Below are 18,510 nucleotides of genomic sequence, written 5' to 3' on the forward strand. Positions count from 1 at the left end.
ATTTGAAAGACATTATATTTCTTATTATTATCATTATTATTATTTTGGCTTGGGACAGAGCTTTACTCTGGTGCTCAGGGTAGAGTTTGCAGTGGCATCATCAACTCGATTGCAACCTCAAACTGCTGGACTCAAGCAGTTCTCCTGCCTCAGCTTCCTGAGTAGCTGGGACCACAGGACATACCACCACACATGGCTAATTTTGGTTTTTTGTTGTTTTCTTAGATAGGATTTTGTCATGTTGCCAAGGCTGGTCTCAAAGTCCTGGCCTCAAGCAATCTTCCCATCTCAGCCTCCCCAAGTGCTAGGATTACAGCCATGAGCCACCATGCCTGACTTATATTTCTAATTAAATAAGACTTCTATTTTGATCCATAATCTTTTGGGGAGTATGGTAATAAAGAAGAAAGAACTTACAAATTCAAGTTGAATACAGAGGTTCTACCAGGTCCCCCGTCTCAGTATAGCAATTATGTTGGATCTCATCTACTCCTTCCACTTCCTTCTTCCAGATTCCACATGTTAACTATTTTTGTTGCTGCAGATTAGCAAAAGAATATATAGCAGGAACTTACGCTGTCTGCTTACTTACTTACTTACGCTGTCTGCTTACTTGTACTTACGCTGTACAAGTTCTTTTGAGAGTATGATAGCTGCTGTCCTTTTTCCTATTCAAAGTGAAGTGGTGCTTTCTGTGGCAGGTTGTTTGGCTTAAAGAATATCATAGTTTATCACTTCCTCAACCTCTCTATTCCCAGTGGCAACAAGGGCATTGGATAGCCACAGAGAAAGTTTTAGGGTAAAACAACAATCACTGGTCAGATGCTATAAGAGTTACTGTTAACTATCCCCTGGTTCAGTGATAATGACCTCCCCCTACAGTTAAGAAAGACTTAATCTAAGAAGTGAGAGGGGGAGCCCCCTGTTACCTGTTGTAGCTGAAACTTAGCATTAATAATTAGTCTATTCTGTATACTTTATGGATTCTTTTTTTCTTTTTAAGGAAACAAGCAGATGTGTCCTTTGTGCCCTATGGAAAAATTCAGAGCTTGTAATAGCCATAAGCTTCGTCGTCACCTTCAGAATTTACACTGGAAAGTCTCAGTTGAATTTGAAGGTTAGTATTTTTATGCTTGCAAAAAAGCAATGTATGTGAAATTCAATATTTGTTACCAGTTTTGGGATTTAATTATGAACATAATCAAATATTTTGAGTTTAAAATTACGAGAGATTTAATGTCCTCACTTCTAATACATTTAATAAAAGAATATATAGCTCCAGGCTATATATAGATGTATATGACACAAGTAGTTTAGTTCAGCAAACATTGTCTATCCTGATACTCTGCTTGCGCTTGGAAGTCCATGTTGCTTATTGAACAATGTTTTGGTAAGTTAACTTTTCCTTTTGCAGTAGAATAACTACTATTTTACACATATTTTTGAAGGTGTAGTAAAATAAGAAAATAAACTAATTGATATGAATATTGGGAAAGATGTGATGACGTCTCTTTTTCTGCTGATAGCTTAAAAAAAATCCTAGAGGGCGGCGCCTGTGGTTCAGTCAGTAGGGCACCGGCCCCATATACCGAGGGTGGCGGGTTCAAACCCGGCCCTGGCTGAACTGCAACCAAAAAATAGCTGGGCGTTGTGGCGGGCGCCTGTAGTCCCAGCTACTCCGGAGGCTGAGGCAGGAGAATCGCTTGAGCCCAGGAGTTGGAGGTTGCTGTGAGCTGTGTGAGGCCACGGCACTCTACCAAGGGCCATAAAGTGAGATTCTGTCTCTACAAAAAAATCCTAGAGTTATGTGTATTCAGAATGGTGGTGGGATATAGTATAAATATTCAGAAATTGTAGTCTTTCTTTAGATAAATGGAAATTAGGAAAAAATACATCAATTACAATAATAGCAAAAATAACACAGTTTCGGGAAATAAATTTAACAAGCGGACTCACAATGAAAAAAAGTTGGAAGGATTAAAATAAGATCTTTTCTTTTTCTTTTTTTTTTTTTAGAGACAGAGTCTCACTTTATGGCCCTGGGTAGAGTGCCGTGGCATCACACAGCTCACAGCAACCTCCAGCTCCTGGGCTTAAGCGATTCTCTTGCCTCAGCCTCCCGAGTAGCTGGGACTACAGGTGCCCGCCATAGCACCCGGCTATTTTTTTGTTGCAGTTTGGCCGGGGCTGGGTTTGAACCCGCCACCCTTGGCATATGGGGCCGGCGCCCTACTCACTGAGCCACAGGCGCCGCCCTAAAATAAGATCTTTTCAAGTTAAAAGACTTCCTAGATTCTGAGATAATGATATATGTGAATTATTACAGCATTTTTGCAAAAACATCTGGCAGAATCTTTTAAAATTTAAAATGTACGCATCCATCCATCCGACACTTTTCCTCCCAGGATGCTTTAGAAATAACAGAATCAGTAGGCAAGGATATATATACAAGGATATTCATTGCAATATGCACTTAGTAACAAAACCTAGAATTTAAATAAAGAGCTGATAGAACAAATAATGGTACATGCATACCATGAAATAATATGCAGCCACTGAAAAAAGTATATACCAGCTTAGAAGTTATTTCCATGGTAAACTAGTGAAAACAACAGTGTACAGGGGACATTTTATGATATTCCATTTTGATAAAACAAAGAAAAAATCCCTCCTCAACAAAACCCCTAAGTATCAATCTTAAACATATGCATATGATAATGTAAGCATAGAAATTGTTAAATATGGTTGTCTGGCATTTCAGACAACCTCCTGCCTCCTGGTTGAGGCAGCTAGTAAGAGACACGAAGAAAAGAAGCCAGAGCTATGCCTGACCTATTTTCTTAGTATTATTGGTAAAAGGTTATCATTAGTTACTTAGGGAAAGGGGAATTAGGCTAATTCAGGGGCCATCCTCTTTTAAGTTTAATTTTATATAAGAGTATATAGCAAACCATATTGACTTTTTCTTAAAAAATAAAGGTCTCATTTTAATTAAAAAGATCTCTTTCATATTCCTTATTTAGGCCATCGTTCAGCCTTTAGGTTTGTTCTCTCTCTAGCCAAGTTACTCTTTTCTTAAGTGTTTTCTCATATTCCTTTGCTTACTTCTGGATATGGTTCTCTTCTCTGTGTACGTTAGGCTGCTGGGTCTTCTCACCTGGTATCGATCTGGTAAATGGTGAAGATATGATAATTTCTGTCTTAGTGAGCAGGCTTCAAAGTAGTTGACAAATACTTGAAGTCAAGTAGAAGCAATGACATCTGCTGAAAGAATGGATGTGAGATATAAGAGAAAGAGAACCAGGAATGCTTAGATTTGGAACTTGAGCAACTAGAAATATGGAATTGGCCTTTACTGAACTGGAAAAGACTATATTAGGACCAGGTGTCTGAAAGAAAGCCAGGACCAGAGAGACTGAGTGTGTAAAGATTGAGATGCATCTAAGTGGAGGTGTCAAGTAGCCTGTAGGCTATATGGTTCTGGAGTTTTGAGGAGCTAGAGATACACATTTGAGAGTTGTCAGAATACAGATGGTATTTAAACCCACGAAAGTAGAGGAAATAACTATAGGAGTACATATTGATGGAAAAAGGAAGCCATACAGGGCTGAGGGCTAGGACATTTCAACATATTCAAGGAAACAATGATTGGTACATCCTCTGGGTGAAGGGCTCAACTACAACTTGAACTTTACCTTAGAAATGAAAACAATGTAACCTAAACATTGGTGCCTTCATATTAGTCCGAAATAAATTTTTAAAAAACTAACAAAAGAAAGATTACATCTAAGGTAAGAAGAAAGGAATTAGAGATGATTTTTTTTTTTTTTTTGTAGAGACAGAGTCTCACTGTACCACCGTCTGGTAGAGTGCCGTGGTGTCACACGGCTCACAGCAACCTCCAATGGGCTTAAGCGATTCTCTTGCCTCAGCCTCCGGAGCAGCTGGGACTACAGGCGCCCGCCACAACGCCCGGCTATTTTTTTTGTTGTTGTTGCAGTTTGGCCGGGGCTGGGTTTGAACCCACCACCCTCGGCATATGGGGCCGGCGCCCTACTCACTGAGCCACAGGGGCCACCCATGATTTACAGGTTTTGAGTTAGGAGCAATTATAAGGCATTTCTATTTAGAAAAATAACATTAAAGAGATCTGGTTGAGAAAATGATCAGTTTAATCTTGACAAATAGTTTTTAAAATGTTGACCAGATATTTGGTTATATTTCCTTAGGCAATTGGAAATAGGGATCTGGCTCTCAGTAATGAGTTAGTAACAGAGCTATAATTCAGGATTCCATCCCACAGGAAAGATAACTGGAATTATGAAAGGAGTTTAAGTTACCAAGGAAATTAATTTAAAAAGTCTTGTGGCCAACCAAGCCTAAGTAATATCTGTATTTCAGGATAAGGCTCTGTAAAGATGATCAAGAAGGGTGGAAAAAGAATCAAGATAGTGTGATATCATAGATGAAGAAGCTTCTGTCTAATAGCAAATGTAGCATGAAGCAAAGATGATGAAGCCTAAGAAAAAGTCACAGTGGCAAAGAATCGATTGTAAAGCTGAGTCCCAGAGAAGCTAAATGACTAATCCAAAAATAAAACAGCCACAGCAGAACCAGAATTTGAACCTGGGTCTTCTTGCGTACGCATAGGAGAAAATATACATTTGTGTGTGTGTGTGAAATGTATAAAAAATTATAATTTTATCTATAACAAAAGTATATAGTATAGCAGTTGCATTTGAGTAATTATGATATTACAAATATATAAAAATAATCCCAATTCCTTTTTTATTTTTTTTAGAGACAAAAGTCTCACTTTTTGGCCAGGCTGGAATATAGTATTGTGATCATTGCTCACTACAGTCTTGAACTCTTGGGCTCAATGTCCTACCACCTCAGCTTCCTGAGTAGCTAGAATTACAGGTGCACACTGCCACAGTGGTAGAAACAGAGTCTCACTATGTTACCAAAGCCGGCCTCTAGCTTCTGGCCTCAAGTGATACTCCTGCCTTGGCCTCCCTAAAAGCACCACTGCACCTGGCACCCAATTCTTATAAAATAAACTTTGCTTATAATTTTTAATGATAATCGAACATTTAATGAACCTTCATTCTAGGTTACAGGATGTGCATCTGTCACTTACCTTGTCGACCAGTGAAACCAAACATTATTGGAGAACAGGTAATCAAATATTATTGTTGTTTTTTTTTTTTACTTTTAAATTTAGTCCTCTGTAAAGAAAGAGCAATATTTACTTACTTTAAAATTTGCATGTTCAGCAATGTAGTTTACTTTAAAATTCTGTATTTTTCAAATTATTATAATAGGAAGAATATGAAATGTATTGAAAAAAGGATTGCTATATTGAACTTCTCATTTTATAGTTTTTAATTTCTCATATATTTAAAATTAAAATTAACCATTTATTTATTTTGGAATGAAAAATTTAAAGAGTATTTTTTTCTTTTAAAATAACTTTTGATTATGGAAAGGAGCTTTAATTACTATGATTTAGTAAATAATTTGTTTTGATTTCATATTAGTCCTCTCCAAGTTCTTCCTTTTAAGTTTAATTTGACAGAATCAAAAACTTTCTGAAATCTTCATAACTCAAAAAATGTGTTTATTTTTAGGATATATTTGACCTAAGGAGAATACAAACTATAAAACTTCTTAATTTTTTTTTTTTTTTTAGAAACAGAGTTTCACTTTGCCACCCTTGGTAGAGTGCCATGGCGTCACATAGCTCACAGCAACCTCCAACTTCTGGGCTTAGGCGATTCTCTTGCCTCAGCCGCCCAAGTAGCTGGGACACCACAACCCCCAGCTAAAAATATTTTAGTAACACTATCCTGACTGCACATTAGCTTAGTGAACCCTCTTTATCAATTTTTCTTTGGGTCATTAAAACCAGTAAACTGTTGAGAAGGAAGTGTTCTGTGAACAGTAGTTAGGACAGTACCTCATCTGTTAATCCAATCTAAGATATTCTTCATATGATAACCATAGTACAATAATAAGATAAGGAACGCTGTGTATGGTTTTACTATTCTCACAATAACATCCCAAGTAACTAGGGGGCAGCAGCAGTAAGAGGTATCAAAACTAAATATTGAAACAGTATTTTTTCTCACTAAATGAAAAATTATGAAGTAACAGTCTTTTTACTTAGAAAAACAGACTTCTTATTATGTCTCTAACATTCTTTGGGCTGCCAGAGGTGACTCCAGTTTTCAGAAATCTTTTGAGCTGATTGTTAAATGTGGCCATCATTAAAAATAAAATGATATAAACTTAAAAGGGACTGAGTTATATTAAAAAAATCCAAAGTAATGACTATTCACCATTTCTAATTATTGTATAACTCTTTAACATTATTGGTACAGTTCAGGTTATTTGCGTTTATTATATGGGGTACTTGCGTGGTGGCAGTGCTCTATAGTGGTGCAAGACTGCTTATCACTTTCCGAATTTATAGTTAGTGATGTCACACTGGTTGCTTGAAATCTATAATAATTTGAAATGGCTGTGATAGAGTATTTTTACTATGGAAATCTGCAAATACTACAAATTAAGCTCTACTTTTCTGGAGCGCCAGTTGTTAAACGTTTACCAGCACACCACTGCTAACATTACCCCATTTATAAGTGTACCCTGTACAAAATACATATGGGCTCCGCACCCGTTGCTCAGCAGTTAGGGCACCTGCCACATGCACTGGGGCTGGTGCATTCGAACCCTGCTGAGCCTGCTAAAACAAACAAAGACAACAAATAGCTGGGTATTGTGGCATGCGCCTATAGTCCTAGCTACTAGGGAGGCTGAAGCAAGAAAATCGCTTGAACTCAAGAGTTTGAGGTTACTGTGAGCTGTGACGCTACACTCTGCCGAGGGTGACATAGTGGGACTTTGTCTCAAAAAAAAAAAAAAAAAAACCCACATTACAGTTATATGCTCTTATAATGAATGTGGAAAACTAGGAAATTAAATTTGTGGCCTGTTATTAAAGTAAGACTAAAAAACGTGTAAATATAGGTAAGGAATTTAAAATCCTTTCAAAGTCACATGGCAAAATTAATATTAGCTTCTGCAGGAAGAATGGGAACCAAAGACCCCCAGAAAAGGGGAAAAAACAGAGAAATAAGCTGAGCAAGGTGAATAAAAACAGTTTATCTAGCTCACTTTTAAAAGTTGAATTACTTATCTGGGCAGTTTCTGCTTTTATTGGAAGCCAGGGCTGTAAGGGATACAGCTAACAAACACCCCAGCTGGGTCTGTGAACACGCTGAAGAACAATGGCCACAGCAGAAGCTGCGTGCAGGGCCTGGGAAGGAACATTAACCAGGCCAACCCCTGCCTAGTCAGTAGTCAACAGCCTTCCAGAAGCAAATACCCATTGTGGAGATTTGTATAATGGCCAGGGCGGAGATCAAGGGAACAGCTCAATCCCTGAGATAAGGGCAGAAGGGTTTGTACCCTAACCACGGATGGAAACACCTCTAGGTAGAGACAGGGGAAAATTCCTTTTTTCCACTGTTTCTTCGGAGGAGAACTGATGCCACCGCATCTGCTCCACAGAGAAACTAGAGGGGTCTAACCTCCCTGAAGGGATCTGTGTGCGTGACCACAGACAGGAGGCTGCCCCCACACAAGGCTCAGGTTCCGGATTTCTCAGCTCTGCCCAGATCCTTAAAGTTAATGATTATAGATAGGATAAGAACTAACATGCTTGCTCACAGAAATTGCTGACATTTTTGTTCCCTTCCTCAGCTTACCCCCTCAACTAAGTAAGAAAATAGCCTTCAATAAAAGCTGGGTGGAAAAAATAAATAAAAGCTGCATGGGACAAGCACTCAGGGCCACTCGGTAAAGCTCCACAAGCTAGCGGTGGTCCCCTATACCTACTCTTTTTTTTTTTGTTTTTGTTTTTGTTTTGTGGTTTTTTTTTTTTGGCCAGGGCTGGGTTTGAACCCGCCACCTCCGCCATATGGGACCGGTGCCCTACTCCTTGAGCCACAGGCGCCGCCCTTTTTTTTTTTTTTTTGAGACAGTATCACCATGGAGGGGCTATGCCATCACAGCTCACAGCATCCTGAAACTCGGGCGTAAGCGATTCTTGCCTCAGCCTCTCAAGTAGCTGGGACTACAGATGCCTACCACAACGCCTGGCTATTTTTTGTTGCAGTTGTCGTTGTTTAGCAGGCCCAGGCCAGGTTCGAACCCGCCAGCCTCGATGTATGTGGCTGGCACCCTACCCCTCCGAGCTATGGGCACTGAGCCCCCTATACCTACTCTTTAAAACTATTCTGTGTAGGGGCGGCGCCTGTGGCTCAGTGAGTAGGGCGCGGGCCCCATATGCCGAGGGTGGCGGGTTCAAACCCAGCCCCGGCCAAACTGCAACAAAAAAGTAGCCGGGCGTTGTGGCGGGCGCCTGTGGTCCCAGCTCCTTGGGAGGCTGAAGCAGGAGAATCGCGTAAGCCCAAGAGTTAGAGGTTGCTGTGAGCCGTGTGACGCCACAGCACTCTACCTGAGGGCGGTACAGTGAGACTCTGTCTCTACAAAAAAAAAAAACAAAAAACTATTCTGTGTATCCTGTCCCTTTATCTCTCACCGCTTTTACTTTCATTTTTCCCAGGCAATTGCTGCCATTTCCTTAGATCTTGAAGGACCCTCCCCATAGGGCAAGACTCTGGTGATCTTCTGTACCATTAAACCCTAGACGCAATTAACATACTTAAAATTGCAAACTTATACTTCTATTTCATTGTCTTAGCAACTTACTTATATTAAATTCTCTGACAGATATCCAGTAAAATGGGTGGACATTATCACTGTATCATTTGTTCAGCAACTATCACCAGAAGGACTGATATGCTAGGACACGTTAGGCGCCATGTGAATAAAGGGGAGACTAAATCCAGGTATACTGTTGGTAAGTTGAAAAATCTCATCAAAATATTACTAAGTAAATACTTAAATAATGGTCCCATTGTTTTGTTTTGTTTCGTTTTATGAGACAGAGTCTCACTTTGTATGCTGTGGCGTCATAACTCACAGCAACCTCAAACTCCTGGCCCAAGTGATCCTTTTGCCTCAGCCTCCCAAGTAGCTGGGACTGTAGGTGCCCACCATAATGCCTAGCTATTTTTTTAGAGACAGGGTCTTGCTCTTTCTTGCTCAGGCTAGTCTCAGGCAATCTACCTGCTGGCCTTCCAGAATGCTAGATTATAGGTTTGAGCCACCACGCCTGCGCTGGTCACATTATTTTTTAAAGACATCAGGCAGATAAAATATACTGATTTAATCAAATAAGTTGGTAGACTACAAATCCATTAATTCAAGTTCTGGGGTTTTTTTTGTTTGGGGTTTTTTGAGACATAATCTCAAGCTGTCACCCTGCGTAGAGTGCCATAGCGTCATAGCTCACAACAGCCTCTTACTCGGGCTCAGGCAATCCTCTTGCCCCAGTTTTTCTATTTTTTTAGTAAAGATGGGGTGTCACTTTTGCTCAGTCTGGTCTCAAACTCGTGAGCTCAAGCAATCCACCCACCTTAATCTCCCAGAGTGCTAGGATTACAGGCATGAGCCACAGCGCCTGGCCAAATTTTGATTTCTTGCTGTGAGATTTCCAATAACATCAAACTGTTCTCATTTTAACATATATTTAATAAATGGTGAAGAAAAAATCAGTGACACTAAAGTAAATTTAGGCATTTTAATGTAAAGTTATAGAATTTTTCATAGTGATATGTTTGTATCAGTAATTTTGTTATTGATAGAAAACACTGGGAAAAGAATGTAGAATGAAATGAAGTCAATTCATTATCCTGAGACATATTAATCATTAATAATTTGTTATTACTTAGGAATGCCTTTTCAAGAATTAAATTAAGCTCTGGTGGCCTAAAGTATCCATTGTATATTCAGTGATTAACTTCTGTCCTCTACACCTAGAATGATGCTTTGTACTATTCTTTTAAGAATTATAAAAACATCTATTTTAAGAACTGAAAAAGCAGTCACAGAGCCAGTTTTCTAAAAAGGTTAATTTTCTCACCTTTGATTTGAGAAAGGTTGAGGTGACATGCCTCTTCAGTGGGAATAGAAGGATATATAAACTATGGTTGGGGAGGGTTACTGTTATTTGCATTGTAGGAGGAGAAATATGGTTGCCATATAGTTAACATTCTGATTGTATTATCAAGAAATATAAAGGATCTTGATTGTTTGTCCCTACACATACTATATATGTCTCATTTCTTAAATATTTAAAACACATACATACAAATCAGTTATTTTATTTGAATGTATAACTAAATGATTCTAATAGCTATTAAATGTAGAATCATTTTTCATTACTTTATAGCCATTTGAATGAAATTTGTGATTTAAAATCACACCTATGAGAAAGTATTCTGAAATCCAGCATGTTTAGGAAGGCATGCTGGCTAAGAGAATCATACAGAGATACTTATTTTCTAATTATTATACCAAATAAAATATACTTAGAACCCAATCTGTGCAACACAGTGTATGATGTTTGATGAATCATAAAGGATAGTTTAGGATTTTGTGCTATTTTAGGGTGATTGTTCTTATATATCATAATACAGATGTATTAATGTGTTAGGCAGCTGAGATTTCAGGTTAATAAACTTTCTACCATTCACAAAATACCTGCGTGCTACTATTTTCCAGATACAGTCCTAAATCAGTTCTTTGGTTCTGGATTTTCTCATATCTACCTGTTTACATGAACACAAAATAATAAAAAATTATTTTTCAAAATGTGTATTGGTTTAAATGTTTAGAATTATTTTGCGTTTCCCTGGGAATCTTTTCTTTTTTTCATCTTAGCTTCTACTGCTAAACCATCTAAGGAAATTTTGAAAGAGGCAGACACGGATGTACAAGTTTGTCCCAACTATTCTGTACCTCAGAAAACAGATTCCTATTTTAATCCCAAAATGAAACTAAATCGGTAAGATAAATTGAAAATAGGGGTATGGGATATTTCAAATAATTGTAAATGTATGTTCTTTTAATCTTTGTGTTCTAATAGATTAAAATTTAAACCAGGGACATATTGAAAAATCATCTATTTTAACATTTTCTCAGAATGATTGTTTCTTTTTTAAACCAAGCCAGCTTCTCTATCAGAGAGTAAAACAGGCCTACCTTTATGTAATTACTAACCAGCATGGTGTTTTAGTGGGCAAGTTTTACTTTAAATGAATGAATGCTTGTTAATAAAATCCAATTAGATTTATAGTTTAACTTTACATATTTTTAGTTCTTATAGTATTATATTGGGACTATGTTATTATATCTCTTTTCAAAATAGTTTGTATAGTAACTAGGAACCTCAGTTCTCACTATTCTTACATGAAATAAAATCTACAGTGAAGAAGCCATGGTGAAATAAAATTATTTCAGATTGTTACTTCCTTCTAGGCAGCTAATATTCTGTACACTGGCTGCTTTGGCTGAGGAAAGAAAACCTTTGGAATGTCTAGATGCCTTTGGAGCCACTGGTAAGTTAGGAAGCTTTTCTAGAATCCCATTAAATATATTAGATTTTTATGGTATTTTTTTCTTAGAAAATATATGTGGATATTATAGTTAACGAAATGTTTTGATGTAAAAAGTTGAAGGATCCAAGGTTAAATTTTTTTATTGTGAAAATTTCAAATATATACTAAAAGGGCATGATAAATGAATCCCTATGTATCCATCACTCACTTGAAAAATAAGCAGCTTTAGCTACAGTCCCAGCCACATACACCTGAGCTGGCAGGTTCGAATCCAGCCTGGGGCCCGCCAAACAACAATGATGGCTGCAACCAAAAATTAGTTGGGTGTTGTGGCCAGTGCCTATAGTCTCAGCTACTTGGAGGCAGAGGCAGGAGAATCGCTTGAGCCCAGGAGTTGGAAGTTGCTGTGAGTTGTGATGCCTCAGCACTCTACCCAGGGTGACAGCTTGAGGCTCTGTCTCAAAAAAAAAGAAAGAAAAAGAAAAAGAAGCAGCTTTACGTTCAGTGTCATTTTGTTTATGTCCCCGTACCTCATACCCTAGTCTACCCATACCTATTAATTTGAAACAAATCACATACAGCTGTATACCATTTCATCATGAATATTTCAGTTGGATCTCTAAAAGGTAAAGACTTAAAGAAAATAAAACCATGTTAACATTATCGCACCTAAAAAAGTTAAAAATTCTTTAATGTCAATTATTTAGATATGGCCATTTATCTCATAATATTTTTAAAATTTCAAATCAACACCTCTTGGAGGCAGGACACAATTATAAGAGGGACTTTACCTAACAAATACAATCAGTGTAACCTAATTCTTTGTACCCTCAATGAATTCCAAACAATAAAAAAAATAAAATTTCAAATCAGAATCCATACAAAAATTCTATTTCAGTTGTTTGATAAGTCCCCAGTGTTTTCCTACACATAATCTCTTTCTTTTCTCATTTTTTAATCTGAAATCATTAAAGCTGACGTCTAAAGAAAATACTTCCATCCTTAAATGAGGATGTTAGGATTTATCTTGTGAAAATAAGAAAAATATAGATGTGATGTTCATAACACACAGTAAATAATGATTTTTCCCATTTATGAGACACCTGCATGAAAACAATGGTCAATACTTTCAGTACATAAAGGGGTTTTCTAATCCATATTGGCTGGGCGTATGTCACCATCTCCCCTTTTGTAATTAACGTCTCTTATGGTTTAAATCCAGTAAGATTTGCTTTGAAGAAAGTATTTTATTATAAGAATGTAAGAAAACCAAGAAAGGAAATAACAACTACCTACTATCCCACAAAATAAACAACCTACTGTGCCACAAAAAAAAATACATATTTTATTTGAACAAGGACCATAAAAATAGTTTTTAAGAAGTATTAATGAAAATCTATTAGGCACATTTTCTTCAGAAGCTTTGTAGTGAGAAAGTAAGATTTACAAAAATATTAAAATTATGGGGCAGTGCCTGTGGCTCAAAGGAGTGGGGCACCGGCCCCATATGCCAGAGGTGGCGGGTTCAAACCCAGCCCTGGCCAAAAAATATTTTTAGTATTATGGTATTGTTTTCATTGTTATGATTTAAAAGTGTACTTTCTTCCTCATTTTTCCTAGGGATAATGGGATTACAGTGGGCAAAACATCTTGGAAATGCAGTCAAAGTTACAATCAATGACTTGAATGAAAACTCAGTGACATTGATTCAGGAAAACTGCCATTTAAACAAATTAAAAGTGGTGATGGACAGTAGTAAAGAAAAGGAAAAGAATGATGATATTCTCAAAGAAGAAGAGGAAAACCTTGGTAACGTTAAGGTGACCAAAATGGATGCCAATGTACTAATGCATCTGAGATCTTTTGATTTCATGTAAGTGGAAAGGATTCATTACATCACCTTTTTTTGTTATTTGTTTGTTTTCTGTTTTTGAGGCGGGTTTCATTTTGTTACCCAGGCTGGAGTGCAGTAGTGCATTCATAGCTTACTATAGTCTCGAACTCCTAGGCTTGAGTCCTCCTGCCTCAGTTTCCTGAGTAGCTGGGACTACAGGTACAAGCCACCATGCCCAGCTAACTTTTTTATTTTTTGTATAGATGAGGTATCATAGTGTTGCCTAGGCTGGTCTTAAACACCTGGCCTCAAGCAGTTCATCCACATCACCCTCCCAAAAGCACTGGGATTTCAGGCATGAGCCACCACTTCCAGCCTGCTGTGTCACTTTCTAAACAGATCTGATCATTTCAGGTGTAGAAGTAGTTAAAAATTAAGGCAGTTTCTTGTTGTCTACGTATTTAAATTAATAAATACAGTTTTTTGACATTGGCCTGCAGTATGAAATAAGCAAATTTTTAGCATTTGAAATAAAATGCCCGGGCATGACACTTTTCCTCTGAGCCTGACTTATTTTTACATGTCTTAAATATCATACTGTCATTTTATTGCTTACTTCAAATACAGAATTATCTATGTAAAATACATTTGCAACGTACTTTTGAATCCATGGAATTTTATCTTTAGAAATAATGATAGAAAATCATATAACCTTGTTTACTAATATGAATTTCCATGTCTGTATTCTTTATGATTTTAGACATCTAGACCCTTTTGGAACATCAGTGAATTATCTCGATTCTGCATTCAGAAATATAAGAAACCTTGGCATAGTGTCAGTGACTTCTACAGATATCAGTTCTTTATATGCCAAGGCACAACATGTTGCCCGGCGTCACTACGGGTGTAACATAGTTCGAACGGAGTATTACAAGGAACTAGCAGCCAGAATTGTTGTAGCTGCAGTGGCAAGGTACCAAATTCTGCCTAATATGTTTTAGCATATGATAAAAAGAGATAACGTTACCAAGAACTGCTTGACTTACTTTTCAAAATATACATGAAATATAAATTCTGTATTTGTAATCTTTTTTTGTTTTTAATTTTATGTTGTATCCGTTAAAATCTTTAAAAGCTTGTCCCTGGAATATTCAGTTTATTTTCTAACTTAAAAAAAAAGAATAAGAAAGAGAGAAAAAAGTGAAAATTAATTTCAAGTCAGTTTATTTCACCAATATAGGATAGATAAGGGATTGCAACATGAAAGGAAAAGCAAAAACTGTTCTTAAATTTACAAACTATTTGTTTTGTATGCATTCCATCTTTATTTATATACTTTGAATAAAATGATGGCTTATAAACTCGATTCTTCAGAATGATCTTATTTACAAAACATGAAGTTCTCTCTCATTTCCAGACATATTTAAAACCAGAATTATGAAAAAAGGAAGACTTTGTTGCGTACCTATTACATGCAGGATATGGTAAAATAATAACTTAATAACACAAGTGAATAGATAATAGATGATCCGCCAGCTCACTTACTAACCCTAACACTGGTTTCACAGTATTTAGGTGGAAATTCCTACCTTGGCATAAATACAGATTTTTTTTTTTTTTTTAAACATTTGTCAACTCTTTATTTGTTTTTTTGTTTGTTTGTTTTTGGCCTGGGCTGGGTTTGAACCCGTCACCTCCAGCATATGGGGCCAGCACCCTACCCCTTTGAACCACAAATGCCGCCCCATAAATACAGATTATTAAACATCATAGACCTTAAGGGTTATTTATAATTAACTGAAACTGCAAGGGACCTTCTGCACTTACTTAAAAATGTTTGTAATGTAACATCAACAAATTAAAATTATACATATGGACTAAATGTAGTAGATGACAGCAGAAGGAAAATTAAGTACATAAATGGTATATCCAGTAGAACTTAATTTTAAAACTCTGACTGTAAAATTAATGGTGGAAAGAACTTTGACTATTGATTTTTCACTGAATATTCTGCCACACGCACACTTTCCTGCATATAATCATTACTCAGTAAGTATGTATTATTTGGAAGAAACTTTTATAGAAAAAAAGAGGTAAAAAGGAAGAAAGGTGGTGGTGGTGACTAGAAACAAAGTGGCACTGAAAACCAGAGAGTATAGTGCTATAAAGAGGATATCATAAGGGGAAATGTCTAGAAACTGAAGACCCTGCCCAACATCCTATATTTCCTGTATTTCAATTTCTGTAAAAGTTATAGTAATGATCTTTTTTAAAGCACTCTTACTAAAAGTTGAATTTTTCTTCATTTCCCATAACCTTTCCAGCCCCCATAGTTTACTGTCCAGATAAGTATTATCAGTATAATGCCAAACAAGAGAAATGATAAGCCTCCAAATAAATTTTTTTTCCCTCCAAATAACTTTTAAAAATTTGTTACAGAGCTGCAGCACGATGCAACAAAGGCATAGAAGTACTATTTGCCGTGGCTCTGGAACATTTTGTGTTAGTAGTTGTCAGAGTTTTGAGGGGACCTACCTCAGCAGATGAAACAGCCAAGAAGATTCAGTACCTGATCCATTGTCAGTGGTGTGAAGAGAGAATTTTTCAGAAGGATGGTAATATGGTAGAAGGTAAATTCAAGTTGCTCTTAACTATATGTGTTTATCTATAAGCCCCCAATGAATAAGCTTTTATCACATCCCTAATCACATATATATATAGTCCTTTAGTTGTAAAGGTTACAGTGCTAATTTTGTTATTTACTGTATTGGATTTGCTTTCATCAACAGACAAGATATTCATGCTATACAGTTGATGCTCTCTAGCTCTGTCTTCTCTTGAAACATCTAGAAATAACTTATTTTCCACTCTCAACTAATTTTAGGAACATAATCAGATTACCTCTTAATCTAGGCTGTTACAGTCATTAATTTAATTTCTTAAACGTAAGTTTCATGTTTCTGGCTCAATATAAAAGCCATCCATTATAAAATTCATTCAGCAAATGTTTATTGAGCCTCTACTATGTCCTAGGCCTGGGGGTACAAGCAAAAAGCTGTTGCTTGTGCCCTTATAAAGTTGTTTTTGTTTGTTTTTGTCCTGGGAAATAGAAAGAGTTGCTCATTGTTTGCTATTAATTTCTTGGTATTTTTTAATATGAATTTTTAAGAACTCTGTATATATTAGAGTTTAGCCCTTATTATATGAGTTGTAAATTTCTTTTTCCATTTTGTCATTTTCATCTATTTTTCTTAATCTGCGATGCCTAAGTTTTTTGTTGTTATTATAAAGTTAATTGAAATGTTATGTATTCTGGATTTTATCTACCGTTAGAGCTTTCCTATTCCTAAGCTATTCTACCTCTTCTTCTTCACTGATATGAAAATACCTTCATTTTATCCTAAAGTTCCACATGTATTTCAGTTTCTTCTGTTCTGTTCCAGTAGTTGGATATCTATCTATTCACGTACCTCTATTGTACTATTTTCATTACAGAGGCTGTTTAGTGTTGTTTAATATCTGTTACAGCAGTCCTCCTCAAAACTCTTTTTTTTCTTAAGCCATGTTGCCAGTATTGGATCTTTTTTCCCTAAAGAAAAAGTAAATAACGCAATTTGTGTCTTATTTTGATCACCTTAAATTAGGGAGGATAGAAGGTGTGATTTTGAAGTTTCCTGTACGCATAGTGCTCTTCATTTGTTCAGGGACTTTAGTACAATGCTAATTGATAATGGTAATGATGGGCATCTTGTCATGTTCCTCACTTGAGTTCCCCCTAGTGCTTTCTGATTCAACAGTGAAACTGACTTTTCATCTGAGATACCTGTCATTTATCATATTAAGGAAGTATTCTTCATTTCTACTTTCATTTTTATCAAGATGTTGAATTTTATCATATGCATTTTCAGTATGCATATGTGAGACAATTATATGGTTTTCTTCTTTAGAACTACTAATTTGATTAATTACACTATGATTTCCCAATATTGGACTATCCCGGATTTCCTAGAATAAACTATTGTCAAGAAATATTCCATTAATACGTTCCTAGATTCTATTTTCTCATTTTCTTAAGGATTTTTTGTTTTAATATTCATAAATGAGGAGATATATAGTTTCCTTTTTAAACATAATTTTAGTTGGTCTTTGATGTCACCTATCAAAAAAAATTTGGAACTTTTCGCTTTTTTTCAATTCTTGGGAGCAGTGTAACTAGTGTTAGAATTATTTGTTCCTTAAAATTTTCAGTATTCACCTAGCATTTCTATTTTATTTACATAAGGCAAACGAAACCTTTGTTGGTTAATAAAAGCAAATGTTGCCTAATGATTCCTTTTTATTTCCTTGGTTCCTATGGTTATATTCCCCTTATCATAGATATAAATATAAATTTTTTGTTTGTTTGTTTGTTTGTTTGTTTTTTGTGGTTTTTGGCCGGGGCTGGGTTTGAACCTGCCACCTCCGGCATATGGGACCGGCACCCTACTCCTTGAGCCACAGGCGCCACCCATAAATATAAATTTTTTTTTTTTTTTTGAGACAAAGTCTCGTTGTTTAGCTGAGAAATGTTTGTATTTTGATTGGGATGTTGGTTATGTGGGTATATACATTTGTTAAAATTCACCAACCTTTTCATATAAAATGTATACATTTTATTGCATATAAATTATACCCCAATCAGTAAGTATTAAAGTACGGTCTCTTTTGGACTTCACAAGACTTTCTCCTTGTTATATTATTTCATATAGTATAGTAACTAAAAGTTAGCATCAGTTATGCCTGTACTAAGTCATTTGGCATGAATTTCCACAACCTCTTTGAAGCTTTAATCCTCTTACCTATATAAATGACATTTTAGGAGTACTTACTTCAGAGAGCTGTAAGGATTTAAATTTTGAAATGTATATATAAGACTTAGTGTAATGTTGGGCACAGGCACATAGTAGATCCTCAGTGTATAGTAGCTGCAAATTGTTACTAATATAACAATTACTGTTACTTAGTCATTTTTCCTTTGATTTCTCTTGTTATCTTTTTATAGAAAACCCATATAGACAGCTGCCCTGTAACTGTCATGGAAGCATGCCTGGAAAAACAGCAATAGAACTTGGACCTCTGTGGTATGTGCCTAAGCATAATTAC

The 18,510-nt window shown here is 36.3% G+C and overlaps 1 protein-coding gene across 1 annotated transcript in view; it reads left to right on the forward strand.

Annotated features, from left to right (window-relative positions):
* Nucleotides 1-18,510, forward strand: part of TRMT1L (tRNA methyltransferase 1 like) — a 40,444-nt gene that overhangs the window by 5,921 nt on the left and 16,013 nt on the right. The window contains exons 3-11 of the mRNA XM_053608246.1: nucleotides 1,004-1,117; nucleotides 5,117-5,181; nucleotides 8,803-8,932; nucleotides 10,858-10,981; nucleotides 11,455-11,534; nucleotides 13,155-13,407; nucleotides 14,129-14,341; nucleotides 15,808-15,998; nucleotides 18,410-18,488. Of these exons, the coding sequence (XP_053464221.1) occupies nucleotides 1,004-1,117; nucleotides 5,117-5,181; nucleotides 8,803-8,932; nucleotides 10,858-10,981; nucleotides 11,455-11,534; nucleotides 13,155-13,407; nucleotides 14,129-14,341; nucleotides 15,808-15,998; nucleotides 18,410-18,488 (1,249 nt within the window). The remainder of the gene's footprint in view (nucleotides 1-1,003; nucleotides 1,118-5,116; nucleotides 5,182-8,802; nucleotides 8,933-10,857; nucleotides 10,982-11,454; nucleotides 11,535-13,154; nucleotides 13,408-14,128; nucleotides 14,342-15,807; nucleotides 15,999-18,409; nucleotides 18,489-18,510) is intronic.

The sequence above is a fragment of the Nycticebus coucang genome, chromosome 10 (genome assembly GCF_027406575.1).
Source record: "Nycticebus coucang isolate mNycCou1 chromosome 10, mNycCou1.pri, whole genome shotgun sequence".
In the NCBI taxonomy this organism is placed as follows: Eukaryota; Metazoa; Chordata; class Mammalia; order Primates; family Lorisidae; genus Nycticebus; species Nycticebus coucang.